This window comes from Gymnoscopelus braueri (assembly GCF_963280865.1).
Source record: "Gymnoscopelus braueri genome assembly, chromosome: 21".
Classification (NCBI taxonomy): domain Eukaryota; kingdom Metazoa; phylum Chordata; class Actinopteri; order Myctophiformes; family Myctophidae; genus Gymnoscopelus; species Gymnoscopelus braueri.
Genome location: NC_137623.1, coordinates 25,921,753 through 25,945,710, shown reverse-complemented (window position 1 = coordinate 25,945,710; position 23,958 = coordinate 25,921,753). Strand labels below are relative to the sequence as shown.

At 40.7% G+C, this 23,958-nt stretch overlaps 1 protein-coding gene across 1 annotated transcript; it reads left to right on the top strand.

Annotated features, from left to right (window-relative positions):
• Window positions 1-311: 311 nt before the first annotated feature.
• On the top strand, window positions 312-22,106 carry cpa6 (carboxypeptidase A6). Its single transcript, XM_080417308.1, is given in 12 exon segments — window positions 312-678; window positions 5,283-5,358; window positions 10,172-10,296; window positions 13,800-13,884; window positions 13,887-13,916; window positions 14,585-14,686; window positions 15,198-15,302; window positions 17,601-17,711; window positions 17,806-17,896; window positions 19,786-19,988; window positions 20,383-20,467; window positions 20,820-22,106. Coding segments are annotated over 12 exon segments (1,344 nt in total). The 5' UTR covers window positions 312-562; the 3' UTR covers window positions 21,035-22,106.
• The last annotated feature ends 1,852 nt before the right edge of the window (window positions 22,107-23,958 follow it).

Sequence of the window (23,958 nt, the reverse complement as noted above, 5' to 3'; positions counted from 1 at the left end):
GTGACAAATAAACCCTCATGAAAATTGCATCTCTTTCTTGACACTGACATGTTGCATGAGTTTTACTAAAGACAGATTTATCATGGCAGATCACGGAAAACTGATATGGGCTCACAACGCGCAATGCACAATCATCACATCCCGGCGGCAGTGGCACGTACACTGGCACATCAGAGAGGGATCCAGTTACAACAACTCTGTCTCTGACATCGGGTCACGTGACTCAGAGATCCTCCACATTTTAAAAGGGCTGATACCCTGCAAACCCCCCTAGAGCTTCAAAGAGGTGGTAAATGCTTGCCCTAGTATACCAGTTGACACTTTCGCACCTTTTTGCACCTCCGCGCCGTCATCAAAGAGAGCTCCGTTCAGAGGACAGCGAGCACATCTCTTAACAACCAATGAGTTTACTTCGCAAACTTGTTGATGATGGTGTGCTTGCTGGTGCGACTTTTTGAAGTTTAATTAAACGTACCTGTTTCTCTGTTTAAGTCGGAAGCGCAGCTTTTGAAGATCTCAGCCGAGGCATCGGGTTATCCTGATTCGATCCCCATAAAAAAGGATGGCACTGGACTCTAGGTGCGCATTTCGCGCCTCCGTTTTGCTGGCATGTGTGATAATCTTCAGTGATGTGCCATGTCCCGTCGGTGCATATCTCTACCACAATCGCTACCAAGGGTGAGTGAACGTTCCCATTCATTTCAAATTGTCGTGAATTATGAGACGTGAGCCATGCGCCACCATTCGTATTGAGATAAAGCAGCGAGAGAGACACAGGGGAAGTTGATCTGTATCATAAAAATGTCTCCAGAAACTATTTGTCTGTCATTAAATGTTTCGATGAATTGAGTAGCCTACACAAAGGACCCCAATGGAAACAAGCCACAGGCTTTCTTGGGTTTAAAATGAGCAGACCTTGTATTGAACTGTAATTTCCTGTGCATTTTTTTTGCAAACTGCTAATAAAGTATTCAATCAATCAATCAAACCATCTCTATGCACAATGTAGCTAGCCTACATAAAGAGATTGGCTTTAGTTCGGGGGTCTTCAACAGGGGATCCGGGAGCCCTAGGGGGTCCTCAAAGCTATAGGGGGGGCCGCCAAATCTTTGTGTAATAGGATGTTTTTTATTAACCACTTGAACCCTAGCATCCCTACTCTGAGGGGAACTTTAGCCGAAAATAGCAGATCTACAAGCTCTCAATGCCCTGGGAGCCTGCGAGGTGTTGTGAGCTTGTAGATCAGCTATTTTTGGCAAAGAGGTTTGGTGTAGGGGGGGAAAGGAGTTGATCAAGTACTAAGTATTGAAGGTTTAAGTGGTTAAATGTCTGAAATGAACAAAATTTACCGGAACACTGATGACAGTCAATGAAGCTATCTAAATCTAAATAAAGCTATGAAAAAGTTGAATCTGCAACACAATTGTAAGCAATGCAGTGGGGGTCCCTGCTTCATCTTTCTCTCAGCTAAGGGGTCCTTGACCTGAAAAACGTTGAAGACCTCTGGGCTCAGTTGTTGTGAGGACGAACAAAGCAGATCTGATTTTCTCTCTTCTTCTTCTTGTAATCTGGTGGAGACTAAATACATGGTGTGGTGGTGTCTAACTCAAACAATAAGCACACTGTATAGAAGGGGCATAGTATGGAATCTTATCTTCCGATGGAAAGTGGATAAGCCTGTCCTTCATGTTTTAGTGCAGAAAAGGAGTATTCATATCAACCATAAGATAAGATAACATCTGGGATGCTCGCAGCAGCCCATGCCATGGCGCCTTGAATGGAAAACTAACTGTCAATGTGAATTTTAATTCATCTTTACCCCGCAAGTAAGCACTGCCACTGACTCTCAAGAACAGACTGCAGTCGTTGCATTTTCTTTCGTTATGCATAAGGTTCTTTTATTGCAAAACGGATAACGTTGACGTGTTATGACAGGACAGGAGTCCTACAGTAAAGTGCTCTGTTGAACTTTTAAACCTGCTAATGAGGCAGAGCGTGGGAGAGGATCTGAGTTGTACAATTATTTGGGGGCAAGGAACATTTGGGGAGATCTCCATTGTGGGATTTGGGGGATACAGCTGTAATTGGACACATAATGAGCAACAGCATCGGAGTGAATCGTGTGGTGGTGGGCATTGCAGGGGCATGTAAAGGTATTTATGGTGTGTGTGTTTTCTCACAGGAGCTTTTTGGTGTTGTGTCGGGCAGTCACAGTGGGACCTTTCCTGATGGAAACTCCACAGACTCTCTCTCCCTCTCTCTCTCTCTCTCTCTCTCTCTCTCTCTCTCTCTCTCTCTCTCTCTCTCTCTCTCTCTCTGACACACACACACACACACACACACACACACACACACACACACACACACACACACACACACACACACACACACACACACACACACACACACACACACACACACACTTCTCACATTCCCCCTCTCTATCTGTCTCAAGCAGTTTGGATGTGTTCCAATGTATGTGTACCACCAACTGTGTTGGTGCTGCACGCGCCAGACCCAAGTCGCCTGTAACTGTGGTTTAACAAGGTAGAAAACCGAGGGCAAGCAAACAAACGTCCCAATGGGGAGCACTGCTAACTAAGGAGCCCTATTTAACACAGAATTCTATGACATATGGTGGGTGTTGTTCTGCACAGACGGAAGGGCCAAGGCACAATGGGCCTTTAGTCTTAACAGTCTAAAAGACCACCATTGACTACCAAACATCTTGTATCTTCTGTCAACAGAGCGTCTGTGGGTTTAAATATCAGAATGAACAATAAGTTCACATCCTTACGCCTACGACTGGAGCTCCAATGTAGGACGATGAATAAAGTATACAGTGTGAGACAGCATCTATATAGAGAGAGTTGGTCCCTTTTTTGACAGAGCCCCATATAACAATCAGATGCCATCCCTGCCAGTCTGGCGTAGGGTAGATATTGCCATTTGGGATGCCGATCCCGATTTTGGAGAGTCCTAGACCACAGATTACCAATATTTTTGACCGATATTTTGTCCTAAGAAAAAGTTTTCTTATGAATTTGAAAAACTTTTATTAAAGTTTCTATTTCAGAACATGTATCTTATAAAGCAAATAAGTAGCCTACACAAAAAGTAAACTTTATTTTGTTGAACCACTTCAGAATCATTAAAAAATTGCCAATCAACAAGCTTTTGATGGAATGAATACTTTATTAACAGTTTGCAAATAGTACAACAGTGGTACGATTATGCAATGATGCTAAAAGGATAACACATTGTTTTCCATTGTGGTCCTATGTATTCAATTCATCAAGGCATTTAAAGACATACAATAACATACAAGAAAGCATCTACACTAGTAGCAATAAACGTACAGAAAACAATTGGGGGGGTCATTTCTGGTGTCACGCTTAGAAGACTTTTCTAGGACCAGTTGCAAATTGCAGACAGGTGCTATTTTATGGCGGGTTTGAAGGAGGGTAAGAAGTCACACTTTTTTATGGCTGTTGGTAGGGCACTCCACATTTTGGTGGCAGCTCATAAGGATTCTTTTAAGTGTCGATATCCGTCCGGATGCAGAGTAACCGGAGGGACCCGGTTCTGATCAACTGCACAGTCCAATCCCTTCTTACCTCAGAAATGAGAAATGTATTGACTTCATTTCTACTTCTGAAGTTCATCTTAAGTCATTTCTGTTGCCATGGGAACATGCTGTTGGTGGCATGTGTTGTGGTTGCAAGTAGAGTGGCCACTGAGAAAGGGGTGCCCTGGCTGGACTTTTGCAGTGTTGCTCTCAACGTCAACTGGCTCAGTGCCACCTTTGTTTGGGGGGGAGGGGGGCTTCCTGTGTCACATTGTAAAAAGCACACACTGAAAAATACAGTGAGGCAAGAGGCATAGATCAGAGAGAAAGCAAGAGGTATGGAAATAAGATGAAAGTGATGGTCACACAGAGACAGATGAGCAAGCAGACAGAGAAAACACAAACAACAAAAATAACCCATAACTATGTATTGGCAGGTAGACTCGTTACATTTTTGACATATACAGACAGTATATAATCTGCCTCTGACATACCTGAAATGCTAGTACTTGGACCCACTGAGAATTTACGCTCAAGTATTAGGTGTTAGCAGGAATGATGAGGTGCTAATTTGGTAGTGTGTTGCCTTTGTTATGGTGTAATAAAAGAGACTTGCAGATAATACACCCACACACATCTAGAAACAAAAGACAAGCTTTCCTTCTAACTGTTTCAGTTATGTGACTAGATAAAGAATGTCATGTCAGGAATAACAAGTAAATTACAATTTACAACCAATTATTGCACAAAGGGCCAACATTTGATTCTGCCTTCATGTTGTCTTCAACTAAATGAATAAAACACACATTAAATGATTACATTGTTTAATCTGACCACTAATGTCTTCTCATAGGAGGAGACAAAGAGCTTTATTGTAAGCTTTAACATCATCCACTTCATGAGTCTGACCATTTGAAATCAAGCCACCCACCGTATGTGGTTTTTGTGGCTTTAGCTAGCAAAACACAAGCACCCTAGCACATTGGTTTGTCTTTCTCATAACGGTGTTGCCCTTTTGATGCTGTTGCCATGTTTTATTTTCTGTGTTTAAGGGTTTCTGCTCCTATCCAATGAATACACTAAATCCACAGTGTTAAACTGTGGTCTGAACCTAGCATTCCTGAAGGATGTAGTACATTCATGTTCTCATCATAGTGGCGGGGTACACTTTAGCAAATCAGGAGTGAAGGTAGGATGTTCTTGATAAAAAAGAATTTCCCATTGATCACCGTGAATGTCTAACTCAAGCCTTTTACCCCCCTCATCGAACTATAGTTATATAGTACTATAGTATACTACTAACTGTATTGTATATGACAGGTGGATTTAAAGTGATGTAATTTGAAACAGATGTTACCACAGCATATGTCAAAGAACTGTACCAGGTGCTACCTGCAGCGCTGGAAAACTGAAATATTATCTGATAATGATGTGTCGGACGGATTGTTTGTCTGAAGTTTGACCCTATCATCATTTTGGCACTTCAACTGTGAGAGCCACTCCTTCATTTCAATTATAAGTGTCAACTTCCACTCAGTACAAAAGGCGTTTGAGTTTCTCATCTCTCTGTGGTTGAGATGCTTTGGAAACAATGTGCACTTAGTGAAATGGATCCATCCTTGCTAAAGGTAAAAGTTATAGTGCGTTGTGAATCATTGTTTTTGTGAGACACTTTCAAACAATGTGATAGTCACACTGTTTTTTTTTTTTTAAGCGATCAAGTCTTCAGGATAACGCCCAGCAATGATGAAGACGTCCAAGTGCTTAAAAGAATCCTGGGGCATATGAAGGTCAGCTTTCATTTTCTCCATTCTCTCCATCTCAGTATCAGTATATCTTTCTTTCTCTTTCTACTTCCCTGTCATCTCTCTCTTACACACATGCACACACACAGGCACACACACACACACACACACACACACACACACACACACACACACACACACACACACACACACACACACACACACACACACACACACACACACACACACACACACACACACACACACAGTGTGTATTGTCAGCTGGAGTTAATCTAATTATATTCATTCATTCAGCAGCTAACCCTTCAATAAGAGTTCCAAAATGTATCTCTGTTAGGCTGTGGAAATAAGTTCTACATTTATGTGAAATCTTTATGTACTGTATGTTTGCCCCCCCCATGTTATTGCAATTTAAAGTGCATTACATTTACATATGAAAATATCCCATTTCCTATATGTACTCTTTCCCTGCCTTGTCAATGCCAGTCCTCACAGGCTAGTACAGTACGTATGTTGTACATTATGAAATCACTTCCCCATAATATACTTGAACAGGTTCTATGTATATTCTATTCTAGGTTCTATGTACAAATTATTGTCATCTAATCTTTTGCAAACGCTAGTTTGAAAAGGAGCCATATAAATAAACATAAAAAAACGATAATGTTCGACTTTCATTTATTTCCCATTCCCCTCACGTCTGTCTCTGGTGGTGCCAGCCACAGTAGTCCCCATATGACACTTAAACAGGAGTCATGGAGGAGGTGAGGCGTGACATCTGTGGGATGGGGTGGTGAAGTGACAGAGAGGACAGGGGACTGCCACAGAGCCAGAGAGTGAGACAGACAGTGAGCAGCCATGCGGGGCCATAGTCTGCCACATCCAGGACATCTTCACTGTAGAGATACAGTGAGAAGAGACCTTTCCACTTCACCAGGCGCTTTTGGATGGATAGATTTTCATCATGGGGTTGAATGAATTATTATTATTTTTGCTTTATGTTTTTACCCAGCTGTAAAGAAATAATAGACAGTGGTCTAGACAATCATGTGGTCTTTTTGGAGAAAAAAATTTGGAAAGGGAAGCAGCAATGAGTCAGGCCACATGTGGTTAAAAGATACTAAAATCAGAGGGAAACCCAGAGGACAAAGAGACGTTTTCCAAAATCATTTGGGAGTAATTACAACGGTCTCAAAAACAAGTGTGACCTTCCTTTGCGCATTGTTCTAAGTTTGTAAATAGACAGGTCTGATGGCTTGCGAAGCAACAAAATATTGATGCAACGACATAGCCTACACATAACAAATGGACCACGTTATTATTTTAATGTCAATATGTTGCCAAAGAGAACTGGTCCGCGGGGTCAGTGTTTGGGGTGTGTTGTGGGATAATATTTGATAGATTCCATTGGTTGGAATGGGTAGTTTTGGGCAGTAAGTTCCTTCATGGAGTTAACTTATTTCCAGTGCCAGATTTTTGTTAAGGTAGTCCAGGGTCAACACAGCTCTGAATGGGAAAAGGGCAAATAAAAAGACAAATGATGTCAGTAAGTTTGTGACGTACTGTATGCTGAACGGGACGTGGAGGGCGAATGTTAGTCTACTCTGGGCTGTGCTTAAGGAAGGGCATTGGACATGGCCATGGTAGGGGGTGGTGGCTACTGTTTGGACAGGTGTGAACTTGTGTTTTCATTAGCTTAGCCACTATACAATTCCCCAAGAGCCAACGTCAAACTCATCAGCCTATGGCGAGCGATTTTACTCATATGGATATGAAGCATCGACTGAAGGTGGAAATGTACAAATTTACCCAAAGAGTAACACATTAAACGCTAGAAACGAGTCAAACGACCCAAAGACTACATTTCCCATGAACGCGGCTGCTGTAGGGACAGTGATTTCAGACCCCGGAAGTGTAGTTTTTAAGACTTAAGACAGAATTAATTCAATTCTCTCTAGAAACAGGCTGTATCAAATATGAAAGAATATCATAAACGATGCAGAGCCACCCCCCTGACAGAATCGCCGGGGTGGTGTGTTTATTTTTGGAACACAGTTCTTATATGACGTGATCTAAGATTCCCCTATGGGGGTTTCAACACAAAAAATAAAGCCACAACCTAGGGGGACAGCGCCCTCTAGCGGCAGTGACGTCAGACTTCTATAAAGAAAATACAATATGAAGCGATGTTCTGTAAATTCTACCCTTTATAAATGTCTCTGAAAGTCCCTCCCTAACCTACTCGACCACATGTGACACCCAACCAACCAAGTATAGCTTATGTTACTGATGCGAGGTATTGTATGAGAGGCGACCAAACTTTATCAAAATATGAAAGTTTGTCCCCAAGGGTATACCTAATCCTTTCAAGATGTAACGTGTTGGTAAGGTCACTGAGCCACACTTTTGTGGTTGGTGCATCTTTTTTCTTCCAATGCATAAGAAGCAACTTCCTTGCAATAATGAGACCATAAGATAGGAAACACTGCTGGGGTTTAGTTAACTGTGTAATATCATCAGATACTCCCAAAATGACATTGAAAGGATCCGGTTCTAAGTTAATTTTAAGTATTTTAGATTTGAATCCAATAAGTTTGAACTTTGGGACATAAAGCAAAGCTACGGAGTAAAGTATCATCAGCTGATAGGCATCTATCACAGGAAGGAGAAACCGGATATATTTTGTGTAACCTCTCTTTGGAATAATGAAGACGGTGTAGTATTTTAAACTGAATGAAACAATGCCTTCCATTAGTAGAGCATTGATGAACGTGTTCCAAGCTTGCAGCCCATAGTATCAGGAATCTCTGTTGCTTCTTTCCTCCTCCCATTTGACTTTAATAGGAGTGGAGTCAACTGGAGTGATAGATTGTCGTAAATATAGGAAATTAATTTCTCCGACTATGAAGAAATCTGAAAGCATCCATCGATACTCAAAATAATTGACTTTGGGTGAAAGGTTTTTTTTTTTTTTTAAATACAGTCGCTATGCGACCTGTTGTGAGTGAGCTCGTAGATTGGCTATTTTCGCTATTTTTGTGCGGCACCATTGACAACATTATTAAAATAAAAATCAGGCAGATTCGTTGATATATAAAATTACATTTAAAAATGTGCTTCTCGATTATTCGATTAATTGAAAAAGTAATCGATAGAATAATCGCTAAGACATCGACAATGTCGGGTCTCTGCTCTATATATGTAAAGTGTCTTGAGACAACTTGTTGGGATTTGGCACTATAATAACATTTGAAATTTAAATAATCAATAGTTGCAGCCCTAAAGGACAATAATAGACTGCAAGAGAATTGATAATCAGTGTCCTTATCAACTGAAAGAATAATGCATGCATTGTTAGAGGACTGGTGAAACACACAGTGACAGTCTGTATAGCATTGTTATGAAAAAGAAGACCTGCGCCAGTGTCACTGTCTTATAATGTGTTGATTATAAAACATGATACGTAATGCGTTCAAAAGACGTATTTGTTGTATTTCATTACAGTAAATCTGACTGCTATATTATCAAACACAGTCAACTCCAGAGTGTTAATTTAACTCTGACAGTGTTAAATGGTTCCTGATACTTGTTCTTACGGGAAATAAACACAAATTGCTAAATTATAGATGTCATTACCTGCAACATAACCTCATAGGTCATGTTTGGCTGACAGAGCAATGTTGAAACATTTAGTGCTTGGTGTACTTGCCATAAAAGTGCACCAGTATACTAGTATATAGTCCTTACTCTTGAGAACACCATATCCAAACTACTCCATGTGGATGATTTTCAAGCCCCCTCCAGCTCTAAACTAAGTTAAATTAATCTGGTCTGTGTTCTGGAAACCATTAAACCAATTGACATATTAACGAGCATGTGTGCCAGCCGACATGTCTCTACCCCCATGCTACAAATGAGAGCCAGCTGAACGTGGTCACAAATTTGTTAACACGACAGACAAACTGCATATGTCCTGTTTCTCTGTCCTTCTTTTCTTTCTTTCTTTTTCTCTCTCTCTCTCTCTCTGTCTTTCCCTGTATTGTCCGATTTATGCTCCGTCATATGAATGATTAAACAACGTTGTGGATGCGAAGCATTGTGAGCTTGTAGATCTGCTATTTTCGTCACGCAATACCGTCGTACAATGGAGTATAAATCACTCTCTCTCTCTCTCTGTGTCTGTTAGTTTATCAGTGTTAGCACATGGTGTCTGTGTTTATTTGGCCGGCCAGTGTGTCTGGCTGGTGGCTAGGTTGTTTCAGCTAAAGCTGAACAGGCTGTACTGTCAGCCACAGTGAAAGGTACTGTAAGGGCTCTCCTTGTTAACATGGGGTCAAACGGTAGGGAGCGAAACAGCTGCATCATGTGCAACTAATTGGTTCTTTTGCAGTTTGTACGTTGCTTCATTAACACAATTTGGAGTCATCAATATTCTCTGCATTCGGCACACATTGTGAAGGAAGAGGAGGCTAGAGCAGAGGTCTTCAACGTTTTCAGGGCAAGGGACCCCTTAGCTGAGAGAGAGATGAAGCAGGGACCCCCACTGCATTGTTTACAATTGTGTTGCAGAACTTTTCATAGATAGCTTCATTGACTAGGTGAATAAAAAATGTTGGTACATTTCGTTCATGTCAGACATTGGACCACTTAAACCTTCAATACTTAGTACTTGATTTGCTCCTTTTCCACCCCTACACCAAACCCCTTTGCCAAAAATAGCAGATCTACAAGCTCACAACGCCTCACAACGCGAGGCGTTGTGAGCTTGTGTGTGTGTGTGTGTGTGTGTGTGTGTGCGCGCGCTTCTTTCTCTAAATATCTTTACCCCATCTCTCAGGTGGACCTTTGGCAGCCCAACAGTGCCTCCCTGATACGTCACAACGCCACCGTGGATGTGCACGTGAAACGCAACGACACACGAGGCCTACGTGCACACTTGAAGCAGGAACACATAGGCTATAAGTGAGACCCACGAAAACACATTCCCAATCCCTACTGTAAAACCCATACTTTGTTGTACGACGTTGTTGCATAGCAGCCAATCTACAAACTTGCAACGTGTAAAAAATGTGCACATTTTCAAAATGTTTGAAAATGTGCCCATGCCAGAAGCAGGGACACCAGATTGAGAAATGTTGAGAATCTGTCAGAGTTAATTTAATACTCAGGATTTGACCGTGTACTCTCCCTAGTGCTTGTTGAGCCCACTTCAAGAAGGAAGGAAAACATTTGTCACCTAAAGGATGTTGTGATAGCACAGCCAAGCCTATATTACTGTACCTATGATATACGATGTGCAGAGTCAGGCATGGTTTGCATGCAAAAGACCTAGCACACACACACACACACACACACACACACACACACACACACACACACACACACACACACACACACACACACACACACACACACACACACACACACACACACACACACACACACACACACACACACACACACACACACACACACACACACACACACACACACTTGAGAGTCAGAATGGCTTAGTCTTTCATCTAGCTTGCCTATTCATCATCTCAATTAATGTTGAAATGAAGGAGTATTATCAAAGCAGCCACAGCTGGACAGACCTCTATTGTCATCTCTATCCTCAGGGAGGATACACAGAAATGTTGTTTTCCACTCACGTGTTGAACGACTGTGGAAATGATTTACACTGCATGAGAATATAGAAGAGCCTTGGGTGGGTTGGTTGGGTCAAAGTAGTTCTGTACTCAAGACCACGTGAAGCTAGACCAAGTCAAGACAGACAGTTTTTTATCCTAATTGAGACCATGACCAAGTACTACTTTAAAAAAGGAATAGAAGAAGTTAAATGCAAATATGTAGATAAATCTTATAAGAGAAGGCAATCTTTTATGTCGGCAATTATATTTTACTGACTCTGGAAATGCTCCGGACTGGCAATAATAAGACAGTACACAATGGTTATTACTGTAGAAGTTAGTGTTCAAGTAATTCATTAATTCAATAATAAATCTGAGAAGGAACCAAACCAGAATAGCACCCTTATATTGACAATAAATCTCTGCAGTAGCCAAAGGAAAGAAAATCCCGAGTCCTCTTCTCCAAGAACAAATCAAGACGAGATGAGACCATCAGAATGTGTATTATTGACTGGGATACCATCCCAAGTGATTGGTTCGAATGGTTGAAGGACACCCTTCTTTTCCCATCGTCCGCTATCGCTTCCCATGCTCCGGAGGGGCGGTCACAGATTCCACGCTCTGGATCTCCGACGCTATTCTGGCCACAGTTGCCGGCCACAGCGTGGTCAGAGCGGACACAGGCGGCTTTCACTGGCCGTCGCTGGGAACAGGGCTGGGAACAGACAGGACAGACAGACAGGACTGTGAGTGTGCGTGCATGCACGTGTGTGTGTTCCCAGTGTTCGCTGTGTCCGCTCCCCTGCCTGGCCACTACCAATATTTAACAACTACATGATCCATTTAGTTTGTTTGTCTAGAAACACGCTGCGGCAGTCCCGCATTGCGTTCATCTCCACTTGATCAATGTTGGTGTAATTAAGAGATTTGATAGGGATATATGTTTTATATATACAGATTTACAGAAAGGGTTCATGCATTAACTTACAACCCGGTATCCCTGTCACAATGACATTACTTATGTCATTTGTTCTTGTTTATTATTGGTTTCGAGTACTACAGCCCTAGGTCTGAGGGGGGTAAAGCAGCATTGAAGATTTAATAACTCAAAGAGAAATATTAGTTGTTAAAGCACGTATGAATGAGAAGGCATATGTGAAGTCCTGTGAGTATTTTAGGAGAGACTGGTTTTACCTACTGTCAAAACACACCATGTTGTGTGTCTGATGTAAGTTTGAACAAGAATTAATGAGACAAAGGATCTAGTCAGAGAATTCTGTGACAAGTTAATGACAGGATATAAAGACTACAATAGATTAAAAATAACAAGGAACGCATTGACCTTAATAACTCCCATTAGGAATTTATTTAATTATCGAGATTAATTCCTGAACGCGTGTGTGAGTGTGTTTCAGGAATTAATCATAATCTTATATACACACACGCACACACGCTCATGTGTGTGTGTATTCTATAATGGACACACAGACAAAGCTTTAGGTTTTTTGTTACTTAAAAAAATGTAACATGCAGCTCTGTCTCAGAGTAACATATCATTTTTTCACAAAAGCAGAATATGAGGTTCAAGCTGCATTTTGCATGACGTTGTTTGTCACGTTTAATTTTCCAGCATACAATACAATAGCTTATATACAGTAACTGCAGTTGAACAGGGGTGAGGGAACACAAAAAAATCTGGCTTAAACCTAGCTTGAGGAAAAGGGGTCGATTAGACTTGGTACGCTTTGGGGCTAACAAGATAGCATCTCCCATTTGCAGATGTTTTACTTAATTAGTTAGGCCTATGAACACTGACACCTCCAGAAGGCTAAAGAGTAAATTCTCAGTCAGGATTTACTGCCAGAATTTACTCCCACAACCAGCCCCCTCTGTTTCTGCTTTCAGACCTACTCTGAGCTACACTACTCACAAAAGAGTTTTTTTTAAAGGCATACCAAATAAATCAAACCAAGTCCTGAATTCACTGCAGCCCTCTCGCCCTGGGCAACAGCAGAAAGTGTGTCCTCATGACCAATGCCTCTTGCTGTACATTTCTACACTAGTATGTGCACAAGTCCACTTTCTTCAAGGGTAAAGTTGCTGAAGTGTACTGGGTTTTCTCAACTTTAGTAAGCATACAGTACGTGACAACAGCAAGGTTACAGGGGCACAAAGACTTGTGTTGGACTTTGCCCTTTTCAACATGCTTTTCTATTGATTTTCACAACTAAAACAACAACAATAACAACAGTTCATTTCCATATACAGAATATATAGTAGTAAATGGTCCAGGAAACTACATACAGCTACAGCATTCATAGTCTCTAGAGCAGAGAAATATTAAACATTGGTGTTGCACATGAACAAAACAGTCCCTCAGCTCAGTCAATTATATTGATGCCAAACAAAAAAATGTGTTTCCCGCCAATACAGTATCAACTTCTCTAAAGTGGTAGTGTCAGATATCAGATCCACGGTTGAACAGCAGGTGAATCATCCACAATCCACAACTTGTCATTATAGCCTTCCTAGCGAGCGAGTACCACACTTTTACAAAGGTCCTTAGAAGATTGGCATGTGTGAATTGAAAGACCAGTGCTTTTAATTGCAACCCTATCACAACAGAGCTGCATACATCTCACATGCTGTGCATCTGCATCCAGCAGATGTGCATAATAACGAAGTTGCTGAAAATCTAAGTGACAGGGCAATATCCTTCAGGGAATACAGGTCAGCTTTCCAATATGCCCTCCCATTACTGTAAAGGTTGTTGTTGGTGGTTGGCTGAAACTGTCCATCTCAATCATGTCTCTCTCTTTCTTCTCTCCACAGGGTGTTCATCTCCAATCTGCAGAAGGAAATTGAAAAGCAGACGGGATATCGCTCGTCTCGGAAGCGGAGGTCAGAGTCTCGATATGAGACTATGAGGTGTACCACTCCCTTAATGAGGTAAGGTGTTAAGTGCATCCTCCCTCTTCCATCACTGTCATTGTCATGTATAAGCACAAACAACACCAGATGCTGGCTCGGGCACTTAACAACTTTAGGATGTTTATATTCCCAGACCGAGAAGGACTCTTTGAGATGTGTATTGGCATTCAGGCTTTTTGAACATTAATCTGTCAGTTGCGACGAAACAGCTTGGACCCCATGCATTCCACACACAGATAGGAGGACCAACAAGTAGGAAGCCCAACAAACCCTTCACTACCCAGCACTTTGAACCTCTCATTCACAGAGGAACCTAAACACATGCACGCACACGCACACACACACACACACACACACACACACACACACACACACACACACACACACACACACACACACACACACACACACACACACACACACACACACACACACACACACACACACACACACACACACAGACACACACGCTCACACGCACACGCGCACACACACGTGTGCGAGCGCACACACGCTCGTGCACACACACAAACACAGAGCCCAGACAGCCACTCTGTAAAGCCTCAAAGAATTGTAATCTCAAGTCTGCATTCAATTGATTGGTGAAAAAGCAAATCTATTCAGTCTGTAAAATGTCTGTGAAGATGTCCTCAAGAGACCTTGCACTGTGTGGGTTCCCTCCTCAGATCCAGAACTGGATGTTGGAGATGAACCGGACCCATCCTCACCTAGTAGACATGTTCTCTATAGGGAGGTCCTATGAAGGGAGACCCCTCTATGTGCTTCAGGTAAAAATGGTGTGGATGTGTGTGCGTGCGTGTGTGCGTGCATGCATGCATTTGTGTGTACATCTGCACAAATGTGTTAATTTCGTTGCTGTCCGGCAGAAACCAGCTAACTCCATTTTGACGCTTTTGCATTTATTTCCATAAATCAGGGCCATTGAACATCCTTTACATCTGTGTGTTGGTAAAAAAATTATTGAACCAATGAAAAGCATTAAAAAGCGCTTCTGACAAAACCAGCTAACTCCACTGGATCCTCAAACTTTCTGCTAAACCAACTAACTGCACTGGAGTTAGCTGGTTTTGCTGAGTCCAGGCTCCACCCCCTTTTGACCTCCAACCTCATTGTGTTCTTGCAGGTCCATTCAGCTGTTCTTATCAATGATGAACAAAACCTCCTAACTCCACTTTTTTTCCATTTCCTGAAAAATAAACATTTTGGAGTTAGCTGGTTTCTGCCAGACAGCAGAGATATGGTATCAACCTGACGGACACTGCTTTTGTCTCCTGTCAGCTAGGAAAGAGAAGTCGCCCGCACAAGAAGGCCGTGTGGATAGACTGTGGCGTACACGCCAGGGAGTGGATAGGACCTGCCTTCTGCCAGTGGTTCGTCAAAGAGGTATCCACCTTGTTTGCTCTGGTCTTGTGCTAGCGCATACGCTACTAAAACACAGTGTTTGAGTTTTTAAGAGCTTGTTTGGACCATAATCACTGAATGCATGTTGCTTGGTCTCAACATGAACATTCTTTGCATCGCTGAACACAGCCTGAATAGTGATCAGTAGCAAGCACTCTATCCTCTGCTATCTCTAAGGCAGGGTCTTCAACAGGGGGTCCGGTACCCCTAGGGGGTCCTCAGAGTTACTGCAGGGGGGCCGCCAAATCTTTGTGCGATAGTTACTTTTTTTTTCTATTCTGAGAGGAATATTAGCCGAAAATAGCAGACCTACAAGCTCACAACGCCTCGCGCTGCGAGGCGTTGTGAGCTTGTAGATCGGCTATTTTCAGCAAAGAGGTTTGGTGTAGAAGGAAAAAGGAGCAAACCGGGTACAGAGCCAAAGGTCAAGTTTACTTAGTGTTAAGGGTTTAAGTGGTTAAATGTCTGAAATAAACAAAAAACATTGATTTACACAACGCTGATGATAGTCAATGGAGCCATCTATGAATTTGATCAAAAGAGTTTAATCTGCAACACAATTGTATACAATGTAGTAGGGGTCCCTGCTTCATCTCTCTCTCTGCTAAGGGGTCCTTGGCCTGAAAAACTTTGAAGACCCCTGCTCTAAGGGAACATATGTTTGAATTTAGATGTAATTCACTACAGCCATAAGCATCTTAATTAAGAACCTCTGGGTAGAGCAGTACCAGGCCAGAGCTTAGAAGTAATTGTAAATACACGTCTTTGTTTTATCCTGCTTGTGTGGAGTTTTGCTGTTTAACTCATGTTACAGGGAAGAAGATGAACTCCCTCCACTTGTACAACAATCCAATTGTGTTTCCACAGTTGGTTCTAAAAATATTCTTTTGTGAGACTGGTCTTACTAGTCTCACAAAAGGAATATTTTTAGAAACAACCGTGTAGATTTTTTTTTCTCCCACGCTACACCTATTAGTTAAAAATAGGTATCCTGTAGCAAAATGTATTACGTTTGATGGACAATAAAGCAATTCAAAGTGCTTTTAGACAGAACATCAAAAGCATTAAGACAAAGTACAAAAAACTAAAATAAATTAAATTTAAATACAACTAAAATAAAAGAATTATTAAAGAGTGAGAGAATAGAATGTAGAAATAAACAAAAATAAATTAATAATCAATAGCGTCAATAATAGGCAGCAGCAAACACAAAAGTATTTTGCTTTGATTTAAAGGTTCTGAGAGTTGTAGCAGACCACGTTTAGTTTTGACTTTTGGTTTAGAAAGGAGACCTGTCCCAGATGAACTGAGAGGTTTGAATGGTTCATAACTTAGCAGAATATCAGAAATGTATTTTGGCCCTAAACCATTCAGTACTTTATAAATCAACAATAGTATTTTAAAATAAATCCTTTGACACACAAGAAGCCAGTGTAAAGATCTGAAATTGGAGTGATATGATCGAGTTTCTTGGTATTAGTAAGGACCACTGCACTGCAGCTGTCTGATCGATTTGTTTAGGGAGACCTGTTGTGAATTTGTACTTCCATGTACTGTTATGTACTGTCATGTACTATTCTCATGTCTTTCTAAATAAACTACATCAATAAAGACACCGTTACAGTAGTTGAGTCTACTCAATATAAATTCAACGACAGGTTTTTCCAAATCCTGCTGAGACATAAGTCCTTTCATCCTTGGCATATTCTTAAGGTGATAATAGGCTGACTTTGTAATTGTCTTAATGTGGCTGTTGAATTCCGGTGAAATTACTGCTCATGACAGTAAAGAATGGGAGGAATGTAAGATCAGCAAGAGAAAAATAGAAGGGGTAGAGTGAGATAGCCTACAGTCAGTATTTATGAAATCAAAAGAAGGGAATGACAATTAAAACAATCCATTTATGAGAGACCCTAGTGACAGTGTCTTACAATCTGAGTACACAGTAATGTAGTTACTCAGATTGGCCACTGGAGGTCAGGGTGCTTTGTCTGTTGAAAACCACCCAGGCTCATTAACCTTGGCCTGTGTCTAATTACAGAGAAGGAATTAGTAGTATTACCCTGCTGCCAAGATCTCCTCTCTCCAATCCTCCTTTATAGTCTGAGTATTAACTGTCGTCGTGTGTCTAATGAACTGTGGCTGACGAAACCCTTAGCACACATTTTAATGTGGTGGTAAAATCTGATAAAATCTCTGAAGTTGGTTTGTCTTTTGCGAAGTTAAAATACTGTTGGATTGCAGTTTGAATGAGTGCATTGTGTGATCTTACTGTTGTAGGCTCTCAACTCGTACCAGTACGACCCCGGGATGAGAAGACTAATGAACCAACTTAACTTCTACATCATGCCCGTCTTCAATGTGGATGGCTACCACTTCAGCTGGACAACAGTACTGTAACTTTATCTCCACTATATGCACTTCACATTTCCCCCTTATAATCGATCAAGCTGAGTTGATTCTAATGTGTGCCGATATTCCTTAGGACCGGTTCTGGAGGAAAACGCGGTCCAAAAACCACAAGTATCACTGCCGAGGGGTGGACGCTAACAGGAACTGGAAAGTAAAGTGGTGTGGTGAGTTTGATTAAAAAATGTTTACTTGATGGTATGAAAGTGAATGAAATCAATTAAAAAATACTGTCAGGAATATTGTTTCTTGCTCATTAAATAGGCTTTAAGTAACTGCTTTTGTTTATTTATTAACTTAACTATTAAATTAACTTATTTTCATCTCACTTCCCCGGCACTCACCCTCACATAAACAACAACATATACACATACAAACACACATATAATCCCATGCTTCTCTACAATGCATCCCTTGTTGTCTGTGGGGTCTCCTGGGTCTAATGAGTGTAACCTGGATGTAAATGCCTGTGTGATGATGATGATGACGGCGGTCTGTAAAGTCCTCATCACTATGGGGGAGATCGCCCTGAGAGAGTAGGAGAGATAGTAATGATAGTAAAAAATAGGCAGAGACTGCGACAGAGAGGGGAAGTGGAGGCGGGAAGGAGAGAGAGGAAAAGAAGAGGACGAAGATGAGAGAAAGAGAGATGATGAAAGAAAAGAAAAGTGATGTTGAAAGAGCAAAGTGGCAATATCAAAATAATCATTTGACGATATTGTGATATGCCTTAATGTTTGCAAAGTTACACAGTAAACAATCAATTTATGCTCACAGTAACTGCATGTTAATGTTAGTTTTTTGTCAACAAAACTGTTCTTCAGATGTGTTGAACTAACACTTTATATCTCATCTTTCGCAATGCAAGTGTTCGAATGCAATTGAGTTTAATTTGCATCACAACAATCAGACAACAGAATTGTGTATTATTATGATATCATTGTCATATCACCACGATACGATTCCACTGTGAGTCGATAAAACACAACATTGAATTATCTCCCAGCCATACACCCCCCAAAAGATAAAGTACCTTGCAGTTTACCTTCTCTTGCCTTGTGCTACTTTCCCTAACTCCCTCGTACCTGTTGTCTTCTGAAGACCATAAGGAACAGCTGTTCTCCAAGGAGACCCCCTGGAGGAAGAAATTAAACACATAGTCTGCAAAACTCTGACTGAGTATTCATTAAAGATTGCTCAAACAAGAATGATTACAGAGCAGCACTGTGTATTCACTGCTACAGCACGCAAAGGACGGGAAGCAACACATCTGGCAGTGATATGTATATGTGGAGCACAGAGAAAGATATTTCCACAAATGATGCTGAAACCCATAAAAATGTTATTATCTACAGAATGTGGTCCTGATAACAACGCCATTTTACGACTGCAGTTTATAATGAAACACTGTCTCTTGGGATCCATTTTGGATTTGCATAGGATAAGAAATGTCCAGTCTAATGTTAAATGTTTTATGTTGTTAATATTGTTGACAATTAACTGAGGGTATTGTCCACCATGTGGTTTGTTCTATTTATAGATATGGCTAATTCCTTGATGATTTTCATATGCAACATTAATCTAACCTAATATTTATGGCTGGTGATTTCCTGTGTGAGCTAATCCTTTAAATTTTGATCAAGCCTGGTATTGCCTGCGGGTTGCTGCAATGTCTTATATTTCATGTTTGTTTTCAAATCATTCATTTACATTATTCAAGGCAACAGACAATGATGTTGGCTGTTCTAAGCTTTGGTTAGCCTGGAAACCAGACGAATCTGCCATTGCAGTGATATTAGTCTGGCCATGCCAGGCTAAGCTTTGGTGTCTTCAAAAGTCACCAGAAATGTATTCAGAATAATTTATTGACATTGGACATATAACAACTCGATTGTAGTCTTTGATTTCAAATTTCTAATGTAATTTTAATATCTAAATTATACTTTGTCACTTGGCCATGATGCTCACTATAATTAACAGATTTTCGGTCACAACGTCACAGCTCTACGACAAAACATAAATGGGGATAGTAGTTCATCTCCCTCCTCTCCTACAGATGAAGGTGCCTCTACTCATCCCTGTGATGACACCTACTGCGGGCCTTATGCAGAGTCTGAACCTGAAGTCAAGGCTGTTGCCAATTTCCTGCGGAAGCACAAGAAACGTGTGAAAGCCTACATATCCATCCATGCCTACGCCCAGATGCTACTCTATCCGTACTCCTACAAGTACGCCACCATCCCTAATTTCAGTTGTGTGGTAAGGGATTTGTTATTACCTAAGAACTAATCAACCAATAAGTTAATTTAATAAGCCAATTATCAATTCTTGATTTAAGGGGAATTCTATTCCAGTATCAGTGAATAACGAGAGCTTCAATGTCCTTCTGAAAGATTGTGTTGTTAACCAAAACCATCTAGTAGAAAGGTTGTTTTCATAAGCAATCATTTCTCAAAGGTTGCACCTATAAATTACTGATAGTATAAAATCATAACAAATTATGGTACTTTTTAAAGCAGTTTAGATAAACTCAAGTACTTGCTAGATGGAAATGATAACTACTCTAACTCTAATACTGACATTACCATTTTTTAGATTGAGGAAATAATTAATAACTAAATGACTAACTGGCCATATGCTTTTCTCTGTGCAGGAATCAGCAGCTCATGATGCAGTGACAGCCCTGTACTCTGCCTATGGAGTGAGATATAGATACGGACCTGCCTCCACAACCCTGTGTAAATGTCACACTTTCAATATCCAATTTGTCTCTTGACACGCAAAAGTATTTATCTCTGAAATTGTCTCAGCATAGATCTGTGGTAGTTGATCATGCAGTGAATAAATATTTGACATTTACAATACAATCAAGGTTAACAATCTAGGTATTTATCAGGGCTAGGCTTGTGCACTCATTGTGGTGAAAGTTGTGCTGATGTGAGCCAAGTAAATGCCTAATCTTTAATGCTAATAGGAAAAGTACGTTCTAGGACCACCTAAAAAAATCAAGCTTCTTGTTTACAGTGATTTTGGTCAAAATACAATAACAATTCTACGCACTTTAATTCCTTGTCTTTCTATATCCTCCAGATGTGAGCTCGGGCAGCTCTATGGACTGGGCCTACAGGAACGGGATCCCGTATGCCTTTGCTTTCGAGCTGAGAGACACAGGATACTTTGGCTTCCTCCTGCCTGAAGCTCTTATCAACCCAACCTGCACAGAGACCATGAGGGCTGTGAAGGCCATTGCATCAGGCTTGCTGAAGAAGTGTGACGTCGACAGAGCCAGATTCCCATATATATGATCATACAGCAAGGTCACTGAAGCTCTACTCTGTCAGCTGCACTTATCTTGACACCTCTGTGTGGCGCGGTGGCTCTGTATTCTCCCAGATGCTCTCAGGGTATAAGAATTGAAAAGGACTTGGCCTGGTTGAGTCTTTATTTAACCACATGAACCCTAGCGTACCTATTCTGGGCATTTAGAAAAAGGCCAACATTCAGCGAAAATAGTCAATCTACAAGCTCACAACGCATGATGCGTTGTGAGCTTGTAGATACGAAGAGATTTGTTGAGGAGGTAAAAAAGAGGGAGTTAAATACAGACCCCTGGGGGATCCTGATCAGCAAAGTATATAAGTAGGGTTGAAGTGGTTACGGTTGTACCATTTCCTTTTCAGAGGAGTATGATAGGAACAAACAGCGGTGGGTGGTGGACTGGTGGTGTGTTATTGTGCCAAAATGTTACTAAGATCCTTAAAACGATCTCTCTGTGTGTATACATTGAGTGGTACGGCTAGAGAATGGGACAAAGTACTTTTTAAAATGTACTGCGTCAAAGTTCAACTGAGCTGTTGACAACCAATGGTGGCCATGTAAGCACTTGAATGCAGATTTAACTGATCTATTTTGTCATGGTGTGACAGCACTTTTCTATAAGGAATGATCTAAGATGTCATTGTCTTCCAAAGGTGCATTATGTTACCAAGGACCTTTTCAAAAGGTCTAACTGTAGCCATTTTCACAATTACAATGAATTCTGTTTTTTTTTCACTTTGTCTTATTTTGAATTGCTCTCTTGCGTATTTGTTCTGATTTTTTTTTAAAGCAGCTACAGTTCATCTGTGTAGCGGTGCCTTTATTACTGCAACAACCTGATCATCTACAGTAGGGATTGTCTTCAGTTGAAATATTTTGGTGTGATTTCCCTTTTGTGTCTGTCTGAATTGTGTCAATATATTGTATGCCTAATTTTGTATAATAATTCAGGTATGAATCAATGAAAATGTCAAAGCAATGTTTACTTTTGATAGCCAATGTACAGGACTTTGTTTTTGTTTTTTTTTACAGATTTTAATAAATGTTATGTAAAACCTTTTTATCCTACCTTTTCATGTACTTATAGTCAGCTGGAGTAAGAGAGAATATGTGTGCGTTCACAAGAGGGAGGACAGTGGAACGGTGAGGATGCAAGGAGTAGAGGTGGTGAAGGTTTCAATACCTGGAGTGAACTATCTAGGTAATGCATGCAGGGTGGAACGGATGGAGGAAAGTGTTGGGAGTATAAATATGTCAATCTCACATATGCAGCTTGAGTTAAGTTATTATATTGTGTATACCACCAGTTGACACGTATTAGATATTATCACCATGCTTTATTTGAACACATGCAGACAAAAGCTTGTTTTTCTAAATGTCAGATATACATTACTTTTGCTATTTGTAAGCAAATCACAGCCTTTAGCTCAAAGCTTGGATCAAATAGCTTTGATCCACATCTTTTTGTTTCTTCCCTGATAAACAGTATTTTGTTTCTTGACAGTTACACAGGCCAGACACAGTGTTGTTTGTAACTCTCCAGGGCCTTACACAACACAGCCTGATTGCAAACAACAAACTGAACCAAAATAAATGAATACGAACAGGTTTTATTTTGGCCTCCCCTCCTGTCTTGGTTGCCAAGCAAAGAAAAGAGTTAACTGAAGTATAATTTCCTATTGATATTGTAATGTAATAAACATTTTATTTCACATTTCTTTTAAAATTAAATCCAAAGAAAACAATATAATTGGTAGAGGCCCTCGACCTATTCACTTATCGTACAATAAATCGATCTGTTACACATTGTCAAATGGGAAGTGCTAGAGATGCCTGAGTCACAGCTAAGGGTTATAGACTTAGAAATACTTGTTTTCCTCTGCAGCTGCACTAAATGAGGACCTGGACAAAAAGTTTAACAGAAAATTTGCATTTTCTTTAGGAACAAAAAATTACGAAATGAGACAAGTGTCTCTCATTCTTATGTATATGCTTGCCTCATACCTTTTGCACATTTGATTGACATTGCCATCTAAGACAAGACCCTAACCCCAAGTCTTATTTTCATTACATATTTTTTAATAATAATAGTAATAATACAAAATATATGTATTATTATTATTAGCCTACTTCTTTCTTTTATTGTACAATTATGTTAGCACAATTTTGGTGGAACAAGTCCCATCTACATTCCGCTGCTTGTACTTGTATGTAAGAGACAAATAAAACCTTTTGAGGGAACGTAAGGCTGATGGAACATAGGGCTGACGCTGACCCCTATATGACAGTGGTACATTTGTTTTTCGAAGGTTGGATGTTGAATTGAAAAGGGGCCTAATTAACAAATTCCACATCTAAATTCTACCAGAGGCACCCCCGGGGTTTGTTCACTTGGTATCGGATGGCTTTGTTGTATTGATTCTGCCCTCAGAGATCCAAAACATGCTGAGGTAGTTGAGATATTTTCCTCTCCTTTCATTGATTCCCTTTCAAACCAGGGCATTTGTTGCTTGTGAACTTGTTCAGTGTCAGTGAAGTCCAAACATCCATTTTTTATTTTATAGTTTTATAGTTTATTTCGGTCAGATGTCATGTTAGTGAGTCAAATCATATTTTACAGGTTTGGACTACCTGCTGTCAACGGACTACAAAGGAATATGGTTTACCATTCTTACAATGATAACGGGTACAAAGAAGTTCTGGTATCAACGATTGGCAGTCAGCTGCACCCTATAAGTGGCACAGTCTTATCTGTGGCCGTTGTCCCTGTGGACACGGACTTATCAACAACTGTCTGTCAGTTCCATTCCCCACTGAGGAGCTACGTCTGACACTGCTGGCCAGAATAAAGATGTCAGAACACAGGCCATGGTTGCAGCCCGGTGACCATGACATGATGAGCAAAGATAGG